Below are 21,122 nucleotides of genomic sequence, written 5' to 3'. Positions count from 1 at the left end.
GTTAACTCTGCTTTCTGAAGTTGGGTGTGGTGGCGCACACCTTTAATCCCAGATGAATGTGTGTTCGAGGCCAACCTGGTCCACAAAGGGAGTCCAGGACAGCCAAGGCTACACAGAGAAACCCTGTATCATAAAAGCAAAACAAAACAACTAAAACAAAACGATACTGCTTTATGTCTGAATTTAGCTGTGGCTTCCAGCCTGTGTGCAAAGAAAGCAGCCAGGCAGCCTGGTAGGCATCTGAGAGGCATGCTGTGAGGAGGCACAGTGACTGAGCCAGGCTTACAGACTTGGGCTTCATTGGTTCTGAGGATTTGTTTGGCCTGAGGGTGATGAGTACTGTGTTGTTGATTGTGTGTTCTATGGTCTCCAAAGATGTAGAGACAGAGGGTATGATGCTGGACTTGCTGATATGGAGTTTCTCAGGATTTCCCCTCCTGAAACAACAGTTGGTTGTCTTTATGTCCTTCCGTTGAGATTGTGTGAATTAATAAGTATTAGGTGAAGGTGAAGCTGCCCAAGACCAAGGTGATTCTTATGCCAATGCCCAGTTCCTGATGATGAGCTGGCGATGTATTTATCCTCAACTGTTCTTATGTTTTTAAGTTGGATGTTGATGGACAGATAGACTCCATTCATCTATTCCTGTCACCAAGGCAGGTGCACCTGCTTTTGGATATGCTAGCAGCTATCGCTGGACCAGGCAAGTATGACTGTTGTGGGTATTTCCTGTAATTCTTGAAACTCTTAGGTGAAAATATACAACATACATAGATGAAAATGCATGATTTTGGGGTATGTGACAGTAAAGTTGTATTGTGAGTAGAGATCCTAATCACTTTATTGGATCAGATCTTTTAAATCTGGTGTAAATTATCATGGTGTAAATTTGCATTCAGATTATTTGTCACAGTTATTTTAAAAATTGTTCTGATCCGTGTCTTTGGTTAGACCCAAAGTATTTGGTATTTCATGTATTTCATATAACCAAACCAAACAAAGCAAAAACCATATAATTTGTGTACAGAGTGAGTCATGCAACACCTTTTTAAAAACCTGTTCCTTAGACCTCTGATTGATATAAAAGTGATTTTCTACTAGTGTGGTCAAGTTACCATTTGTATTGGATAAGTGGGGTTTGGGAAAGAAATGCTTAAATAACTAACTTACACATTTACTTTCATTTTTCTTTGCTATACTTGTAGAAAATTCTAGCAAATTAGGGTTAGCTAATAAAGACAGGAAAAATCGACCCATGCAGCAGGAAGATGAGTATCGAATTCAGATGGAATTAAACCGGTATTACCTGAGGAAAGATTCCCTCTCTATGGGTGTGTCTTCAGAGAAAAGCTTCTATGAGACAGAAACGGCTCGCACACCTTCTAGCCGTGGTAAGCAGCTCAAGCAGTTGACACCAGACCCGCATTGTCCCAGATGTGGAGTTAGACTTGATTCTGGTCAGAAGACCAGTGGGAACATTTGGTTCTATTCTCCTGGCCCACCTGTAGTGCAGCAGTGCACCAGCAGTGGGCGCCAGCGTTACTAAGGGAAGCCAGTGTGTAAAAGTGTAGATCTACACATCAGTAGGTTGGGAATAACTGTCATTTTGTCACTGTGTGCTCATGTGACTGTGAGTAGCAGGTACCCTTAAGTAGGAAATGTTGCTGACCTTTCCATCTTCTTGGTATGATTGTGACCCACCATATTATACGATACAGGGATTTTGGACTATATGAGTGCTAGTGTAAATAGCAAGACTGTTGAAATGTGAAATGTTGAACCAAATAGAAAATTAAAGCCTACTCAAGAACGTTTTAGACGTAACAAGCTTGGTTTGTGTGAGGGTCAGACAGTCACTAGAGAGAAGATGCTGAACTGTCAATGGAAAGCTAAATGTCTCTGGCCCCTCCTTCCCATCTGGGAAATAGCTGTACCAGTGAAAAACCAGAGAGTGCATTACAGTTATACAACTTTACTGTTTACAACTTGGTGCTGGAGATAAAACCCAGGGCCCTGTGTAAGCTGATGCCATGTGAAAATCTGAATTTTACCTTGTAAATTGCTATATGACAACTAAACATTTGCTGTATTGCTGCATGTCATGTAAAGCCACAGGGGTTCAGGGGACTTTTTGCTGACCTTGTACAGTATAATTTTTATTGTGCTGCTAATGGCCATGCTCAGACATGCTACTCCAGCGGAAGTGACAGACAGCTGTGCCTCAGATAATCGCAAGCAGGGTTTTGTTACTGTCACTAAACTGTTTGAAAGAGCACATTGGTGGATGTATCATGAATGACGAAGTTTAATTCTCTCCAGAAGAAGAAGTTTTCTTCTCCATGGCTGACATGGACATGTCTCATAGTCTGTCCTCTCTTCCACCCCTTGGGGACCCTCCACATATGGACCTGGAGTTATCGCTGACTAGTACATACACAAACACGCCTGCAGGATCTCCGCTAAGTGCTACTGTGGTAAAGTGTTACTTCATTTCTTCTGGTCTTCAAAAGGCACTTCTAAGATCCTAGACTTTATTCATGTATTTAAAATCTAATCTTTTGTAGCTTCAGCCAACTTGGGGAGAGTTTGCCGACCACAAAGAACAGCCAATAAGAGGGCCAGCGTTCCAGTCTGACTTGGTCCACCCAGCGTCTTTACAAAAAGCTGGTTAGTTTCCAACAGAGGCTTTGAAAATTAAAAGGAGAAAAGTATCTTTAAAATAATATATATTTTTTTCTCCTCCCTCCTTTCAGAATAAAAATCTGATCCATTATCTACTGACTATGTCTGTCTGTCTGTCTGTCTGTCTATCTATCTATCTATCTATCTGTCTATCTATCTCTATCATCTATTTATCAATCACCCGTCTACTTTTATTTCTGTGCTCCTGGGGATTGTACTCAGGGCTTTGCACATAGCCAGCCTTCATTCTGTACTATTATATTTTGTATATGTTTCTTTATTAATTTCTCTTTTAGTCTATGACAGTCACAAAGTTTAGAAAGAAAAGAATAATTGAAGAGTTCACTGAAAAATATTTTAGAATAGTTACTTATTCATTATGTTCTTTTTTGTTTGTTTTTTGTTAATTTTGGTTTTTTGAGACAGAGTTTCTCTGTATAGCCTTGGCTGTCCTGGACTCACTTTGTAGACCAGGCTGGCCTTGAACTCACAATGATCCACCTGCCTCTGCCTCCTGAGTGCTGGGATTAGAGACGTGCGCCACCATGCCTAGCTTTGATTTTGTTTTTGAGATAGGGTCTCGTGTAGCTCCAGCTGACTAGCTTTGATCTCCTCCGAATGTCTGACCTTTTGCCTTCACCTCCTGAGTTCTAGGTTACTAGGTATGCACCATTATGCCTGGTTCTTTGTTTGGTTTTGGTTTTTTGAGACAGGGTTTCTCTGTGTAGCCTTGGCTGTCCTGGATTCACTTTGTAGACCAGGCTGGCCTCGAACTCACTGTGATCCACCTGCCTTTGCCTCCCAAGTGCTGAGATTAAAGGTGTGCACCACCACCACCCAGCTAATATACCTGGTTCTTATTTTATTCTTTGTGTATTTTCTCCCCCCCCCCCCCACTCTCTGTTTATTTATTATGTATACAATGTCCTGCCTTCCCACCAGAAGAGGGCACCAGATCTTGTTGTAGATGGTTGTGAGCCACCATGTGGTTGCTGGAAATCAAACTCAGGACCTCTGGAAGAACAGACAGTGCTCTTAACTTCTGAGCCATCTCTCGAGCCCTAATTTCTTTGTCTATATAAATACATGGATATTCTGGGAAAATCTATCATATGTTTCATATCATTACAATTTAAAACTTTCTGATTTGTGTGTGTACATATGTGTATATGTGTGTATGAATGTCTTTATGTTTGATGTTTGTGTATGGTATATGTATTTGTGTGTGTGTGCACTCATGTGTGTTTGTATGTATAAGCATATGTGTGCACATGCATGTATATGTGTTTATGGGTGTGTTTATGTATATGTGTGCACATGTATGCCTGTGTGCATGTATGTGTGTGTTTATATGTGTATGTGTGTATTTATGTGTGTATGTAAGCCCATATGTAGTGTTGGACATAGAATCTGAGACCTTGGCAGTGCCCAGCTATTGCTTCATCATTAAATTATACCCTAACTTCCTAAGAAGACTTTTCTTTTTGTTTTGTTTTGCTTTTTGAGACAGGGTTTCTCTGTGTATCTGTGGCTGTCCTAGACTTGCATTGTAGACCAGGCTGGCCTCGAACTCACAGCAATCCACCTGCCTCTGCCTCCTGAGTGCTGTGATTAGAGGCGTGCACCACCACCACCCGGCAAGAAGTTTTTTCATCTTTTTTATATTGTTTGGAAGAAAATCGCAGTTTTGATTCTGCACTGGGGATTGAACTTAGTACTTTGAGCACGGTGGGCAATTGCTTGCCACTGTTCTGCAGTTTTGATTTTTATTCTTAAAAATTTAGCTGGACTAATTGCCAAACTTACAGGAGAATTTGGTGTGCTGCTTTTGGTGCATGGGACATTTTGTTGATGTTGTTTTGTTTTTGTTTTTTGAAGACAGGATTTCTCTATATAATAACCCTGGATGTGCTGGAACTCTCTTTGTAGACCAGGCCTTCCTCTGCCTACTGAGTGCTGAGTATAAATGCTTGTACCAAGATGCCAGATTTTTTTTTCTAAGACAATTTTATTGTGCAAAAATTTCATTTTACTGAGATGGGCTCTTGTGCTTCAGGTCCAAGCGTCCTGCAGAGGGGGCAGGGTAGCATCGTTTTAAGATGTCTGCTGTCCTTCTAGCTGCTTGTGCTTACTCTCTTACAGCTAAGGTGCTGCTTAAACTGTCACTCACAGAACTTGATGTGTCTCAGCTCTCCCTTCTAGGTCTGTCTCAGTGGATGAGTCCAGGCCGGAATTTATCTGCAGACTGGCTGTGGGTATCTTCTCAGTCTCAGTGCTCCACATTGATCCTTTGTCTCCAGCGGAAACATCTCTGAACGTCAATCCATTGACACCCATGGCCATCGCTTTCTTCTCATGTATAGAAAAGATGGACCCAACAAGATTGTCAGCGGAAGATTTTAAGTCTTTCCGCGCAGTCTTTGCAGACGCTTGTTCACACGATCACCTTAGGTGAGCTCTCACGGGTACTAATGATACTTCAGAAAGAGCCCAGTACATACTTTTGCACCCCCTCACCTTCCTGCATTGGCTTTTAGTGGATAACAGTTAGTGCAGGCCTGCAGGGATGTTTCCGTGGGGTCACTCCTTCACACCGCGTACTGTGAGAGCAGTGCAGATGCACATCTAGCTGGCTTGTAGCTCCCTCCCTGCTTCTGCCAAGTTTGTGTGACCACATTTTGCCATCACCCCTGCCATCACTGTTGAAGTCATGGGAATAGTTCTTTTTGGCACTGGCAGTGACAGAAATGATGATGGTGGCGAGGGTGGGGTTGATGAGGGAGAGCTTGGCAAAGGCCTGACACTAGGCTGTGGGGTAGGGAGTAATACCAAGCCTGGGCCAAGAGTTGAGCACTTCATTTTCTGCTGATTCTTTGTTGTTGTTGCTTTTTGTTTTTGTTTTGTTTTTTGAGACGGTTTCTCTGTGTAGCCTTGACTATCCTGGACTCACTTTGTAGGCCAGGCTGCCCTCAAACTCACAGTGATCCACCTGCCTCTGCCTCCCACGTGCTACGATTAAAGGCATGTGCCACCACCAGCCGGCCTTTCTGCTGATTCTTATAGCCATGACCCTTCATGATATGAGGCCTAGTAGATGAGCTGACTATACCATCGAATATAGGGTTAGCATTCAAATGCTGTGTATTTTAATATGAATGTGACCTATAAAATAAGTGATATTTTGTATGGTTTATGTATTTTAGAGAATACCTTGTTTTGGAGACAGGATCTCGTGAATATAGTCTAGTCTGGCCTCAACTTTTAGGCAGCCTAAGATAACCTTGAACACTTGCCTCTCCCGGATAGGTGTGAGCTACCCTGCTTGGTTTTAGGCAGTGCCAGGGGTTGTACCAGGGCTTCATGCGTGCAAGGCTGGTGCTCTGCCAGCTAAGCTCTAAACCCTTACTCCCAGCTTGAGGGTTTTTTAAAAGGTAAGTTTTCTGGAGTGTTAAAATTAACTTGTGAGCCCAATGTGGTGGCACACCCCTGTAATCCCATCACTCAGGGAGGCAGAGGCAGGTGGATCTCTGTGAGTTCGAGGCCAGCCTGGTCTACAGAGGGAGTCCAGGACAGCCAAGGCTATACAGAGAGACCCTGCCTCAAACAAACAAGCAAACAAGCAATCACTAACATGGGAAGTAGTTTATGACTCCCATCAAAAGATGCTCTATGGGTTAGGACCCTATGGTACTAATCACATTGAGAAAACATTTTCCTCAGTTTTGTCAGAGTTCCAAATATCTGCCTGTAGGAAATATGACACAAAAACTGTGCACTCCAGCAGCTGAAGTTTTAAAACACTGCATGATTTTTGTTTCTTGGCTTTTGAGACAATATCAACTGTCAAAAACACTGGTCTCAAAGTCACAGTCTTCCTGCCTCATCTTCCTGAGTACCAGAATTTCAGGTACTCATCACCGTGCCTGGCCTGAATGATGTTTTTAGATTGTTTTAAGAAACCATTTCATTGAGCTGGGCGCACGCCTTTGATCCCAGCACTCGGGAGGCAGACGCAGGCAGATCTCTTTGAGTTCGAGGCCAGCAAGTCCTGGACACCCAAAGCTACACTGAGAAACCCTGTCTCGAAAAACAAACAAACAAACAAAAAACAAAACAAAACAAAAAACCGTTTCATACTTTAAAAAAAAAGTTTTTTCATTTTAAGACAGGGTTTTATGTAATGTTGCTTGGTCTGGAACTTGGTATGCACTAGACTGGCCCCCAACTTTAAGAGATCCATCTGCCTCCTAAGTGCTGGTATTGAAGGCATGCGTGTGCCATGATGCCTGGCAAGACCTGAGATACTGTATCCATTGCAGTGTAAGCTTGGGGTGTGGAAGAAGGAAGGGCACTGTTGGGCAGTACAGGCATCCTGGGAAGTTTCTCATAGTAGAGATGTTAAGGAATAGGAAACGTGAAGCTCATTCCTTAGGGATATTAATTGGTCACTAATAGCTTGGACTTGTTGTAGTAAGCATGCATTATTGTATTTTTATTATATACAATATTATGTTGTATATAATTATATACTACTAACATTTGCATGCTCATGCTATGTTGTTTAATCTAGAAGCATGTGGAGACCCTTACATTTTTTTTTAAATCATAGATTTATAGGTACTGGCATCAAAGTGTCCTATGAGCAGAGACAACGGTCAGCTTCTCGGCACTTTAGCACTGACATGTCCATTGGGCAGATGGAGCTTTTGGAGTGTCTGTTCCCTACGGATTTTCATTCTGTCCCTCCCCACTACACAGAGGTAAATACTGAACATGACTTTTAGATTTGTTTTACATTTTAAGAATTGGATGAGCAACAATAATTTTCTTTAAAATGCACCAGCATCACAAAGTGTGCTAGTATTTTTTTGTATTTGTGATTATTGAAAAAAATGTTAAAGTGTGTCCTTTAAGGTTATTCTGTGAAGCTAACAACATTTTAAATGAAAGGAGAGTTACTTGAGGAGGCAAACAGCTTATGGGCCTGTTTTTTCTTTTGTTTTCAAAGTCTTTAGCTGCTGATCTGTTTGAGCCTTTGTCTGCACCGTGCAAATGAGGTGCTGAGTCTCAGGGCACTAGGCTGCTTGAGTGAGGTTGACATTGCTAGGAGGTGACAAAAAGGCAGTTTAGGGCTGCTTTCCTGACTTCGGGGCACTCTTCCCACCTATGGAACTTCCTATGTAGTTTACATGGTTGATTTCGGCTTCATCTCCTGATTTCTGTGGTGGATTTCAGCTTACTATGCTAGCTGTAACTCATCTCCATCCTGTCTTTAAGCTTCTGACGTTCCATTCCAAAGAAGGGACCGCTGTCCAGCTCCCTGTGTGCCTCCAGCTTCACTATAAGCACTGTGAGACGAGGGGACCGCAGGTGAGGGACATCCGAGTGGCCGCCGCTGCTGGTGGTGCTAGGTCTTTACTTTGTCAGAGTTGTAAGTTTTTAAACTACTTTTATAGTTTTGTCAGTAATTATATTGTGCTTTTTTTCTTTAAAGGGTAATCAAGCAAGACTTAGTTCAGTTCCTCAGAAGGCAGAATTGCAAATTAAATTAAATCCAGTGTGTTGCGAGCTGGACATCAGTATCGTGGATAGGTTAAATTCCTTGCTTCAACCACAGAAGCTCACTACAGTAGAGATGATGGCCTCACACATGTATGCTTCATATAATAAACATATTAGTTTGGTAAGTATGCAGAAAGTTGTACATAAACATAAATAGTTATTATGCTTATTGGGGAAATTTCTGAGAAAAGCCCTAATAGATAATATATTAGAGCAATATTGTTCATAATATTAAAAAAATAGACATTTTAAAATTATTTTTATTAAAATTTTTCTAATTTTTATTTTTTGAGAACAGAGTCTTTATATAGCACTGGTTGGTCATGAATTCACTCTGTAGTCCAGACTGGCCTCAAACTCAAGGACCTGGTTGCCTTTGCCTCCCAAGCCCTAGGATTAAAGGCGTGTGCTACCACCACCCACTTGGTAATCTTGAACTCCTGAACTTTGTGCCTCTACCTTTCTAAAGCCGGGGTCACAGTGCGCACCACTTTCTCAATTGTGGCACTTCTTTGTCTTCATACTAGCTAGGTGAGTTTTGGTAATTCCACTGAAAGACATTTCCTGTTGCATTTCCAGCAGGGTGTGCTGTGTGGTATCAGCTGGGTAAAGAAGGCGCCTCAGGAAGGGTTAAGTGAGAAGTAGAGTGTCTCTCTGTACAAACCTCTTTTCAATCTTCTGAGATAGTCCAGGTTGGCCAGGAACACAACTGGGTTCCTCCTGCATCTGGCTTCCCCTAGGTTGATGTTAAAACAAGACAGAGAGGTCACTGTGCAGAGGAGGAATGACTAGGCACACCAGTTGACAGCGTTTGATTGTAGCACAGTGGGATTTGACTTCTTTTTTTGGATTTTGAAAAATATTGTAACATATTCATGAAGTTTTATTTTAATACATTTAATAAATGTGGACGATGTAAAAAGTGAAGGCCAAAGAACACAGAAGTGACTTGAGAATGAGGAGTGACCTGGGCATCACACTGCATTATTCTGCTCGGTTTGTTATGTGGCGTGGTCTGGAAACAGTGGCTGACCGGCGGCTCTAGTGAGAAGTCAGTGCAACAGCGAGTGCCCAGAGCTTAGCTGCTCTGGGGCTGAAGCAGGAGGAGAAGAAGGGAAAGAAAGGGCGGAGACATTTTATTTTCTGCTTATTGTTTTGCCCTTAGTTGGTGGTGTTTAAAGCAGCAGTCCTTCTTTTTCGTTCTTTTTTTTTTTTTTTTTTTTTTTTTTTAAGATTTTATTTATTTATTATTTATACAGTATTCTGCCCCCATGTGTGTCTGCATGCCAGAAGAAGGCACCCGATCTCATGATAGATGGTTGTGAGCCACCATGTGATTGCTGGGAATTGAACTCAGGACCTTTGGAAGAGCAGGCAGTGCTCTTAACCTCTGAGCCATCTCTCCAGCCCAGTCCTTCTTTTTCATAGCCGCCTGTTGGTAGTTCTTTTAAGGCTAAGGCCAGCCTCTATATTTGTTGTTAACTTGGCCATAACTGAATCATTGCCTAGATGCCCTAAGTTTGACAGTGGAGTTTGTGTGAGAAAACCGAACAGGGAAGAGATAGGATAGATCTGTGAAAGTCCCTGGTTTCTAACTTCAGGAAAGAAAGGGTACCTGCTGGATGAGGGAGGGATGGGGACAAGGAGGAATGGGAACAAAGCATAATGACGTGTGTGGGCAAAAATGCCACGAGAAAGCCCATTACCTTTCTGCCCGTCTTACATGCAATTAAAAGTCCCAGTCTGCCGTAAGAAGGAAGCTTCTGAGAGGCCAGACACTGTCTCAGAAGATGAATGTTGAAGGCTTTGTTAGTTTGAATACATTTTGTAGAAAATGAGAACTCGACTTCTGTTAACATGGCAGTGGTCTGTTTGAGTTGTGTGCCGACACTGTGGCCCGTGGGGAAGTGGTGATAGAATGTGCTGAAGTGCTGAGCACCATCCTTTACGTCTGTTTCAGCACAAGGCTTTCACGGAAGTGTTTCTGGAGGACTCACACAGTCCTGCGAACCGCCGGGTGTCTGTACAAGTTGCCACCCCAGCTCTGCATCTCTCTGTCCGCTTCCCCATTCCTGATCTTCGATCAGACCAGGAAAGAGGACCCTGGTTTAAGAAGTCACTTCAGAAGGAGACCCTCCATTTGGCAGTCACAGATCTGGAGGCTAAGACAGAGTTTGTGGGAGGATCCACCCCAGAGCAAACTAAACTGGAGCTGACTTTTAGAGAGCTGGCAGGTAAGACTGAGTACAGCGCTGAAGATGGCAAACTTGGGGACACTGTTAGCGAACAGAGCACAGCTTTCATCCAGAATTGTGTGCAGATTTAGCATAGTTAAGAAAAGGTGCAACACAACGATTGATTTGCTCTGGGGAACTTTTTAATTTTTGTAAGAATGTCATGTTAGCCGTGTGTGTGTGTGTTGAGACAGGGTTTCTCTGTTATCTTGGCTGTCCTGGACTAGCTTTGTAGACCAGGAGGGCCTTGAACCCATAGTGATCCACCTGCCTCTGCCTCCCAAGTACTGGGATTAAAGGGGTGCGCCACCACACCCAGTGCATTAACCATTTTTAATCGTTACCTGCCACTTACTTTGTGCTGATAGGGACTGGATAGCCTGAGTGCGATCTCTGCCAGATCCTGTACTGCGCAGGTCACATATGTGCTGTCATTTCTTGTAGTTGTCATTACCAGCATATGTTAGATTTCCTGATCTGTAGCTGAAGAGAAATGTCTCGCCAGCTCACAGGTGGTAAGGGCAAATCTGTCACCATAGCCTGAGTTCTTAGTCATCACACTAGCTCCTGGGACATCTTTGTAAGCCTGACACAGATCTCCTGCATCTGTGCCTGTGCAGGTAGTGAGGGGGGATTCTTAAATAGGCGTTTGCCAGTGAACGCCATCCTCATGAGAGGATGTTTATGTGCATGCTGCCGTCCTTTATCCCTGTTGGCTGCAGCTCTCTGATTTAGAGGAAATCTAGTGGAGGCCTCGAGACACCAGTGCGGTCGTCAATCTGCACGCACAAAATCCACATAGAAGAGAATGTGTATCTTTACGTTTTCAGTGGCCAGTTAGCGCCATAGTCTTTTCTTTTTTCTCTTCTGCCATGCTGGGGACTGAGTTCAGGGTCTTATAGGCTGGGCAGTTGCTGTACCACTGAGCTATAGTTCCAAGCTATGACTTTTCTTCTGTGGAGAAATAATTGGGGCTGGAGAGGTTGCTCAGTGGTTAAGAGAACTTGATGCAGAACCACAAAGACCCAAGTTCAGATTCCAACACCATGTAACAAGCAGAGCGCGGGCTCACACGTGCCTGAAGCCACAGTGCTTGTGGGTAGAGGGTGGTCTCTGGGGCTTGCTGCCTGTCAGCTTAGCCAATAAAAAGTGTGAGCTCCTGCCTCAAAGGAATAAGATGGTGAGTGATAAAGATGTTACCAGTGCCCTCAAATACATACAAGGAAATCATCACCAGTACTCAGTAGATAGTGACTGACAAGTTTACCATGTTATAATCAGTGTATCTTTCACATGAAACTCTAGTTAAGAATTTTAGTTTGATTAAAAATTCATATTTGTCTGCACATTCTGCCTAGCACAGGCCACATTAAAGCAGGAACAAATGAATGAGTGTTGCAGAGAGTGAGGCTGTGTGGATAATAATATCCTGGTTTAGAGAGTTCTGAGCATTTGAGAAGGAGAGCATTGTAGTAAAGCCATCTTGGTTCCATAGGGTCATTCCAGGAGGAGAAGGGAGGGCCATCTGTCAAGTTTTTCCATGTGTCTGGTGGAGTAGATGGAGACACAGCATCCTCAGATGACTTTGACTGGCCACGGTAAGCAAATGCAGGGGTGTAATGGAATTGTCAAAATGTGGAGCTTTTGGTTAGCCAAGAGTACACTGCTAATGTCCACTTACTTACTAGAGGTATATGCCGTGAAGTCTACCTGTCTGTAAGTGGGTTACAGGAGGCATGGGCTTTGATCAGTCTGATCAAAGTAACATTTAATCAGTGGTCATCGTATATATTTGTATAAAATAAACATGTTGCTTATACTTCTTGACTTTTCAAATTATCTTTGTGATCAGAATGGTATTGAAGATAAATCCACCAGCCATGCATTCCATTTTGGAGAGAATAGCAGCTGAGGAGGAGGAAGAGAATGATGGCCATTACCAGGAGGAAGAGGAGGGAGGGGCTCATTCCCTGAAAGATGTCTGTGACCTGAGGCGGCCAGCGCCATCCCCCTTTTCCTCTCGCAGAGTAATGTTTGAGAATGAGCAGGTAAGAGCAGGGTGACGAACCCTGCAGAGTGCCCTCATCCCAGCACACAGAGATGCTTCCCCCCTGCAGGATGCCCTCATCCCAGCACACAGAGATGCTTCCCCCCTGCAGGATGCCCTCATCCCAGCACACAGAGATGCTTCCCCCCTGCAGGATGCCCTCATCCCAGCACACAGAGATGCTTCCCCCCTGCAGGATGCCCTCATCCCAGCACACAGAGATGCTTCCCCCCTGCAGGATGCCCTCATCCCAGCACACAGAGATGCTTCCCCCTGCAGGATGCCCTCATCCCAGCACACAGAGATGCTTCCCCCTGTAGGATGCCCTCACCCCAGCACACAGAGATGCTTCCCCCTTCTCCTCTCCCATCCATTCCTTCCTTTTCTCTTTGTGTCTCAGGTTAGTTTTGAACTTGTGGTCCTCTTGCCTCTTGAGTTGTGAGATTATAGGCCTGTGCCACTACACTTGGCTAGTTCTTTATTTTCGAAGGAATAGTATAATCCTAACACATGAGAGGTGGAGGCACGAGGATTACAAGTTTGAGGCCAGATTAGGAGATATTACAAGACCCTCTTGTACAAACAATAATAGTATCACCAGCAAGAACTCCCAAACAGCAATAACAACAACAAAAATAATTTGTATTCTTTGTACTAGTTTGTAACTCCAAGATTGATATCTGTGTTTCTTGCTGTGTATTCTCCCTTGTTAAAGGTTATGCTAGTTTTCTTACTCATATAGTTAAAAAAAAAATGCTGCTTATATTTTAAATGTAGGTGGCTTCTTTGATGCTTTTTCTCACAAGAAACTATTATGTTTCAGATGGTGATGCCTGGAGACCCTGTCGAGATGACAGAGTTTCAGGATAAAGCCATCAGCAACTCTCACTACGTGCTGGAGCTTCTGCTACCAAACATTCACATGACACTGCCCAACAAAAGCTTCTACGAAAAGCTGTACAACAGGTGAGTTTGAACTGCCCGCTGCCTCTAGGCACTCCTGCTTCCATTCCCTGCCTTGTACTGTTGTACTCACTGCTGGTGTTGGCCAAGGAGCTGCTACCCTGTGCAGTGCTGCGTAGCTGAGTGCCCCACCCTGTGTTGTGTCTGCTGTAGAAACAACAGTAACACCACCACGTCTTGTAAGCAAAACTTTTATTATGGTTAAATAATCCAATTCTTCTACCTAGGAAATAGAGTGAATGGAATTCTGGGTCATAGACTCTGGTGACTGTGCATCGTTCCTCAAGTCTCTGCCATCTAGTTCATGCATCTGCCAAATGGAGATGGTACCAGGGCTCACCCAGCAAGCCACTGAGGATTAAGTCACAGAACAGTGTCTGGCCTGTGGTGTAAACAAGTTTGCATTCCCTTAGTCTTCAGAGACTGCCACTTCTGTAGAGGGGTTTGCTGGTGTCAGGTAGCCCTTGGTGTGCTACATCTTAGGGTCTCTGGGTTCCCCCATGGACTTCAGCTTGTGAGTCTTAGGGTATGGAGGTATAATTTAGTTCAGTAGTCTTGACAAGATTTTACATACCAAGCCGTCCATCAGGATATAGAAAGAAAATGGAGGCACTTTAAATAAAGTTTTCATTGTTAAAACATTTATTTAATTTGGTGTGTGTGTTTATGTGGTGTGTATGGTGTGTGTATGTGTTTGTGTGCTGTATGTATGTGTGTTTGGTGTCTATGTCTTTGTGTGGTGTGTGTATGGTGTGTGTGTGGTGTATGTATGTGTGTGTATGTGGTGTGTGTGAATGTGTGTACTGTGTATGCGTATGTTTTTTGTGTGTGGTATACGTATATGTTTGTGTATGTATCTGTGTGGTTTTGTGTGTGTGTGTTTAGGAAGACAGCTCTGGGAGTTGGTTCTCCTTCTACCACATGGGCCTCAGGGGTTAAGCTTAGGTGGTCAGGCTTGGTAGCAAGTGTGTTTACCTGCTGAGCCATCTCATCAGTTTTATTTATTTTAAAAAACTGCAAACTTCTTTTAAAGTAAGTGAATAAAGTGCCATACTCCAATAATCCCAGCCCTAGGAAGGCTGAGGATGAAGATCATGATTTCAAAACCAGGGCTTCCTAATATGATCCTGTTTCAAAGTAAAAATAACCAAAGACTATTTAGACCCAGATATAATAAACAAGAATGTGAAACTCACAGGCCACATACTGTGAACTCAGCTGTAGGAAGCTTGGCAAATGAAGAACTCTTGCTAAGGAGAGTCTGCCCTTTGCCTTCACTCTTCACAGTAACAGTGCCTCAGGCCAGAGTCTGGATTTACAGGCCTTGGCTTCTTTGTCCTATAACAAACAACACTGCTTGGGGATATAGCTGTCAATGTGCTGTGTCGAAGGTATGCCATCTTTCAGTGCTGTGTCCCCAGTGTCTTTCACAACACCGCTTCCCACTGCATCATGGTGCTTAGTGCTGCCTTCCTCCTCTTGCTTCTCTCGAGCCTCAAGCTCTGGAGCTGCCTGGGTGCCGGCCTCCTCTGGGGTGCGAGGGCTGCTGCCGCTTGTCTTGGCACCTTGATTGGTATTCACGCTGGGCTTTACAGTCCTTCTATGAGTCATCACCTCGTCCTTTCCTTGCCAGTCATGTGCCATGTGACAGCTGCTAGGCTGTACACAGACCAAGGAAATTAGGCTTAAGTCCTTCTCAGGCCGGTGGTGCTGGCCGTCTCTGAGGCGGCAAGGAGCAGTCAGAGGGCGTGATGGGAACAGATGAGGCGGAGGAGATGTAGTGGCACAAACCTAGAGCGCATGGTGGAATCGCAGTTTTCTTAGCGCTGGGCAGAAGGATGTCTTTGTAGTAGCAAGTCTTTATTGAAGAGGCAGCGTGCAGCCCAGGCCTGCTGTGGCTCTTCTAGTGCCCTTCTTAGGGAGTAGATGTCTGTCCTTGCTTCCCGTGGCCGCATTCATCCTTTGCCTTCTTCTCGGGCAAGATAAGCTGTCTCACCTACTCTAGACAAAGGATCGAATTGAGACCAGGCTCTAATCAGCTTTTCTACTCTTTGGCAATGTGACCTTGGGAGATCACTTATGCTTTGAGTGGTGGTTTCTTCATGAGTAAAGTGGGGTAGTGATTCTCCCGGTGTCTGCCCCGTGGGACTAGTGGGAAGGACAGCTGAGAGGGTCCCTATCGCAGTTTGCCAAATAAAAGCTGTCATGCGCTGAACAGTTTTTCTTCCTCCTCACATTTGGGAGGTGGGCTTTTTTTTTTTTTTTTTTTTTTTTTTTTAATTTAAAGGCAGAGTCTTACAATGCAGCCCTAGCTGGTCTGGAACTTGCTGTGTAGAACAGGCTGCCAGGCTGGCCTCAGACTGCATCCGCCTCTTAAAATTAAAGGTGTGCTTCCCTATGCCTGGTTGTCTGTGAGTTTTGATCTGTAGTTAGCATCCACCTTTAAAGTGCACTTAGAGCTATGATTAGGGCTTTGAGTACCTTAACATGGCTGACACTAGGCGACTGTCTAGTTAGGTGTCCAATCCCAGATTCCGTACTCTGCTCTTGCTTTATAACCGTGGTGGCAGCTTTCGCACTGACAGCATGGCACTGCTGTCTTAGACCTTCACAGGGTCAGTTTCCATTTCCCATCTGAAACTGCCCCATGCACATGCTCCTGTGAAGGGGTTCTCAGTGTCCGCTCATTTTGCACTTTGTGTTTCTAGGATTTTTAATGATTTGCTTCTCTGGGAGCCAACAGCTCCTTCACCTGTGGAGACACTTGAAAACATTTCCTATGGCATTGGGCTCTCGGTGGCCAGTCAGCTGATAAACACCTTCAGCAAAGACAGCTTCAGTCCCTTTAAATCTGCAGTTCATTATGGTAATGTAGTTTACATTTGTTCTAGTATAAGTGCCTCGTTTATTTACAAGAGTAGTAGCCCTTTTAATTGTCAGCTTAAAAATGTGCTTGGACTTTGTTTTCTGTCTGTATTCTGTGATTTCTTTGGAAACTTCTATGAATATTTTCCTATTTCTGTGTCTGTTCTGACAAGAGCTTTGCTGCTCAAATGTGTGATCTTCGGTGTGATCATGTACACGGTTGAATGTCCCTCAGGGAGGCCCATCTCTCATCCTCAGCCCTCTGCAGCAATGCGGAGGGCTCTTGTGATCATTTGTAAGCTGCTGTCGTGCTTAGCTGTCAGAATCTGTAATAGTAGGTCTTTTCCCTGCGTAGATGAAGACAGCGGATCTGAAGAAGAGACTTTGCAGTATTTTTCTGCTGTTGATCCCAACTATCGTTCCCGTAGGAAAAAAAAGTTGGACTCTCAGAACAAGAACTCTCAGAGTTTCCTCTCAGTCCTTCTGAATATCAATCATGGATTAATGGCAGTGTTCACAGATGTAAAGGTATGTTAGTGGCACAGTGTCCTGTAATGAAGTGGGTGGGGTCCTGTTAGTGGGGCGGGGGTGCAGGTGGGCAGAGCAGTGTTCTGAGATGCCAGGTGGCACAGCTACTTCCGCAGCGAGCTTTCTTGCTGACCTAGCTGTAAGGACCCCTTTAAAGGCAAGTGCGGAAATCGCCAGTGAGGGCAGTAACTGTAAATGTATACTTCCTCATTTTAAAAGAGCATTTGTTGCAGAAGACTCATGTAGGTAGCACACATATTATTCAGTGTTTTGAACAATTATTTAGGGTATTGAATGGCTTAAGAATTAGACTGCTTTCTATGAAGTGGGGGACTTTCCTGAGTTAGATTCAGAATAAGCATGCCAGGAGACATTCTTCCTTTTGCATTTAAATAATGGTTGCTGGGGCCTGGACTTGGTGACTAAGAGGCCACCTACTGTGCACAAAATTCTAGATTCTGTCCATGGTACTGAAATTTGACCCAAAAAAGTGACTTGATGTGTATTGTGTTTTGTTTTGTTTTGTTTTGTTTCCTGGTTGCTTTGTTAGCAAGATGATGGAGACCTGATGGAAAATAAGCATGGTGAATTCTGGTTAGAATTCAATAGTGGCTCACTATTCTGTGTGACGAAGTATGAAGGTTTTGATGACAAGCACTACATCTGCTTGCATTGCAGCAGTCTCAGTCTATACCACAAAGGTAGGAGAGCCCTGCATGTCCTTCTCCTCTGCTGAGCACCCGCATGTCCTGCTGGATCAGGACAACTGTGTGACAAGTTATTTTCTGTTGGCAGTTCTGGCTCTATTGCCAAAATCATCCTTACAGATGAAAACGTTTTTGTTTGTTTTGAGACAAGGTCTCACTATGTAGGCAGCACCGGTCCTCAACTTGAGATTCTCCTGCCTCAGCTTCCCAAGTTCTAGAATTATAGGTATGCACTACCACACTTGACTTAAAATTTACCAAATTTGGACTAGCTGCCAGAATTTTGTGAACAGGCACAAAATAGGAGATACTAACACTTTAGTATCTTAGTTTTTATTTTTTGACTTTTTCATAAGTTTTTGCTTTCAGTTATACCAATACTGACAAAGAGAAGTAGGTTGTTGCTAGCATGCTGACTCCTGGCCATTGTGCCACCGGAACCATGCCAGGTTCTGTGGTGGTCTCTGCAAACACAATGATGTAACTATTAGCATGAGGTGAGAAGAAAGTCAGCTTCAATATGACACAGTAGCCGGGGTTGGTTCAAACTTAAGGTCTGACACTGTGCTTATTTCAGGCATGTTTAAGTACAGTACAATTTGAAAACAAAGCCTCCTGGTATAACACAATCCTGTGTGTACTAAGAGGCACTTCTTCCACGAAGATAGGCTCTAGAGATAGATTGCATGTGTCATTTTTTTTCTCTGTGTAGCCTTGAACTCACAAGATCCGCCTACCTCTGCCTCCCCAAATGCTGGGATTATAGGCGTTTGCACCACTTTGCCTGGCTACATATGTCATCTTAAGGGCCTGGGGAGGACGTGGTGTTGTCTCAAGTCGTACAGTAGTGCGGAGGTCACCCACCTCCCGTTTGTAAGTCTGGGGAGCCAGGTGTGGCCTGGCCCTACAGATAGGTGTCACCAGACTATTAACAGCCTCCATTTCCAGCCTTCTGGGCAGAAAACAAGTTTTATATCCTGTGTGTTTAATATTCCTGGTTTTTCTAGTGGTTATCTATGAGCACAAGGACCTCTGTGCCCCCAATAAGGTTCAAAGGAGTACAGGCTTACCCTGGAAATTGTGTTAGACATGTCTGGATGATGTATGCTGCCACAGTGGACATCCTGTGCCTGGCCTCTTGAGATCCAGCACCTTCAAAGTCCAGGCACATGAGAACATTGCATGAATGACCTTGAACCTGTTGTCTGAGACGCACACAATACAAAAATGAGTCATGTTCAGAGCTGTGCTCCCCCAATATCATTTAATGTATGTGAACATTCCCCCAAAACTGCAAATACTTCTAATTCTGAGCATTTTGGATAAAACATACCCAGCCTGCACAGAGTTCTGTTTTGAGTTGTGAAAGTCAAAATAATCACAGAGCTAATTTCAGGTGGTCATTTTGTTGGTGTTTTTCCTTTCATTGTGTATCTAGGCATAGTTGATGGAGCCATTCTCCCTATAGAGACACGATTGCCCTGTTCAACCCGCCCACATTGGTTGGAACCTACAATTTATTCCTCTGAAGAAGATGGCCTCAGCCGAGCTGCCTCGGACGGCGTTGGGGGAGACAATTTGAATATGCTCTCCGTGGCAGTGAAGATACTGTCTGATAAGTCTGAGTCCAACACAAAGGTGTGTGCCTTACCTTGCTTAATGCTCCTGTTGATTTGATTCCTGGCCAGAGGTGACTGTGTAAGTGGAGTAATGTGGCTCTTTGTGTTGTCCTGTGCTGCAGGAGTTCCTTGTGGCTGTAGGGCTGAAAGGAGCCACTCTACAGCACAGAATGCTGCCTGCTGGACTCAGTTGGCACGAACAGGTAAGAGCTGTCACCTGTGTCGGGCCCTTTTAGTACCATTTGCAAGTCATGAATACTCAGCTTGGTGAGCTCTGATGAGCACACACTGCATGTAGCTGTGCCTTCTTAAGGATACTCACAACCCAGAAGGCAGCTGACTCTTCTTCAAGGTGCAGTCCCTATAACTTTTCAGGGGCAGGGCTGCTGTTGACATCAACCAAAAAAAAGCAGGCCTGTTGCAATGGCAGCCTGGAGCCAGTGGTGCTGAGTGCTGAAAATCAGAAGCTCTTTAAAGGCCCCCATATCCCCAGACTAGTAGTGCAGCTTTGTCTCAGGTCATTTTACCAGAATTTCTGCAATTAATGTCCAGTTGAATCCTCCCTATGGAGTAGAGTTAAGGTTCAAAATATTCTTTCTTTTCGCCTGCCTATCTTATGTACCTATTTATCTGCCTGCCTGCCTGCCTGCCTATTTACTATTTTCCATGCCTGAAACCAAACCAGGGTCTCACACATGTTGACTGCTCTACTGCCCATTAAAATGTTTTCCTAAATTTTTATTTATTTATAAAAGATTTAGTGTGTGTGTGTGTGTGTGTGTGTGTGTGTGTGTGTGTGTGTGAGTGTGTGTGTGTGACTGCTTGCTTGAGCATACCACAGTGTTTGTGTGGAGGTCAAAGGACAGCTGTCTTGAGTTGATTCTCTTCTTTTGGGAGTCCCACTCAGGCCATCAGGCTTGGCTTTTACCTGCTAAGCCATCTTGTTGGTCCTGACGTGTTTTAAAGACATTCTGTGGTTGGATAAATTCATTATTTTTCTGTGAGTAAGAATTGTAGATAAGACACTGACTTTGAGCAAGATGTTTACTGTTCTTTATGAAGACTGGAGCCTTGAGCTTCTGTCTTTTTCTTTATTGAATGCTTTTAAAATATTCTTCTCGGGGCTGGAGAGATGATGGCACAGTGGTTAAGTTCACTGTCTGCTCTTCCAAAGGACCCAGGTTCAATTCCCAGCACCCACATGGCAGCTCACAACTGTCTGTAACTCTTAAGATCTGACATCCTCACACAGACATACATGCAGGCAAGACACCAATGCACATGAAATAAAAATAAATAAATACTCTTCTCATGAAAGTATTTTGGAAACATGACTACCTGAGTGTCGGCCTGCCTGTCTGTCAGGAGTACAGAGATAGGTCTGCTTTAGCTAGGGAGAGACTTAGCTTATCCTCTTCATTTGCTTGGGAGTATGAGAGGTGGGTGTGGGTAGAGGACCTGGCTTTTAGACTGAGCAATGTATAAATTAAAGAGAAAGAATTTTAAAAGATTATAAAAAAACTAGATTCCCTACCTTCCTGCAGTGGGTTACTTAGGAAACCAGAAATGCCCCTCCAACTTAGAGCCCTAGCATGCTAAGCAAGTGCCCCACCACTGAGGTCCACAGCCACTGCTTTCCTCCCCCTTCCTCCCTTTTTTCTTTCCTCTTTCCCTTCCCTCCCCTCCCTTTCTCCCCTCTTTTTCCCCTCTCCTCTTTCCTTACTGTATTTTGAGAAGGGCCTTGCTAAGTAGCATTTGGCTAACTTTGGACTTTTGATCCTTCTGCCTCAGCCTGCCAGGTAGCTGGGATTGCAAGCATTACAAGCATGCACATCCATGCCTCATGGAACCAGATTCTTTTGTTTTGTTTGTTTGTTTCTGTTTTTTTGAGATAGGGTTTCTCTGTTTTAGCCCT

The 21,122-nt window shown here is 44.0% G+C and overlaps 1 protein-coding gene across 2 annotated transcripts in view; it reads left to right on the top strand.

The window, feature by feature from the left end:
* Positions 1 to 21,122, top strand: part of Atg2b (autophagy related 2B) — a 69,271-nt gene that overhangs the window by 21,105 nt on the left and 27,044 nt on the right. For both annotated transcript variants that reach the window (XM_051151026.1, XM_051151019.1), the window contains exons 7-23: positions 607 to 703; positions 1,206 to 1,391; positions 2,320 to 2,474; positions 2,565 to 2,667; positions 4,872 to 5,133; positions 7,292 to 7,442; positions 7,960 to 8,052; positions 8,177 to 8,365; positions 10,205 to 10,478; positions 11,974 to 12,076; positions 12,331 to 12,526; positions 13,349 to 13,491; positions 16,197 to 16,354; positions 16,709 to 16,881; positions 17,432 to 17,582; positions 19,027 to 19,226; positions 19,330 to 19,410. In XM_051151026.1, the coding sequence (XP_051006983.1) occupies positions 607 to 703; positions 1,206 to 1,391; positions 2,320 to 2,474; positions 2,565 to 2,667; positions 4,872 to 5,133; positions 7,292 to 7,442; positions 7,960 to 8,052; positions 8,177 to 8,365; positions 10,205 to 10,478; positions 11,974 to 12,076; positions 12,331 to 12,526; positions 13,349 to 13,491; positions 16,197 to 16,354; positions 16,709 to 16,881; positions 17,432 to 17,582; positions 19,027 to 19,226; positions 19,330 to 19,410 (2,715 nt within the window). The remainder of the gene's footprint in view (positions 1 to 606; positions 704 to 1,205; positions 1,392 to 2,319; positions 2,475 to 2,564; positions 2,668 to 4,871; positions 5,134 to 7,291; positions 7,443 to 7,959; positions 8,053 to 8,176; positions 8,366 to 10,204; positions 10,479 to 11,973; positions 12,077 to 12,330; positions 12,527 to 13,348; positions 13,492 to 16,196; positions 16,355 to 16,708; positions 16,882 to 17,431; positions 17,583 to 19,026; positions 19,227 to 19,329; positions 19,411 to 21,122) is intronic.

This window comes from Acomys russatus, chromosome 1 (assembly GCF_903995435.1).
Source record: "Acomys russatus chromosome 1, mAcoRus1.1, whole genome shotgun sequence".
Classification (NCBI taxonomy): Eukaryota; Metazoa; Chordata; class Mammalia; order Rodentia; family Muridae; genus Acomys; species Acomys russatus.
This window is presented reverse-complemented; position numbering and strand designations above follow the sequence as displayed.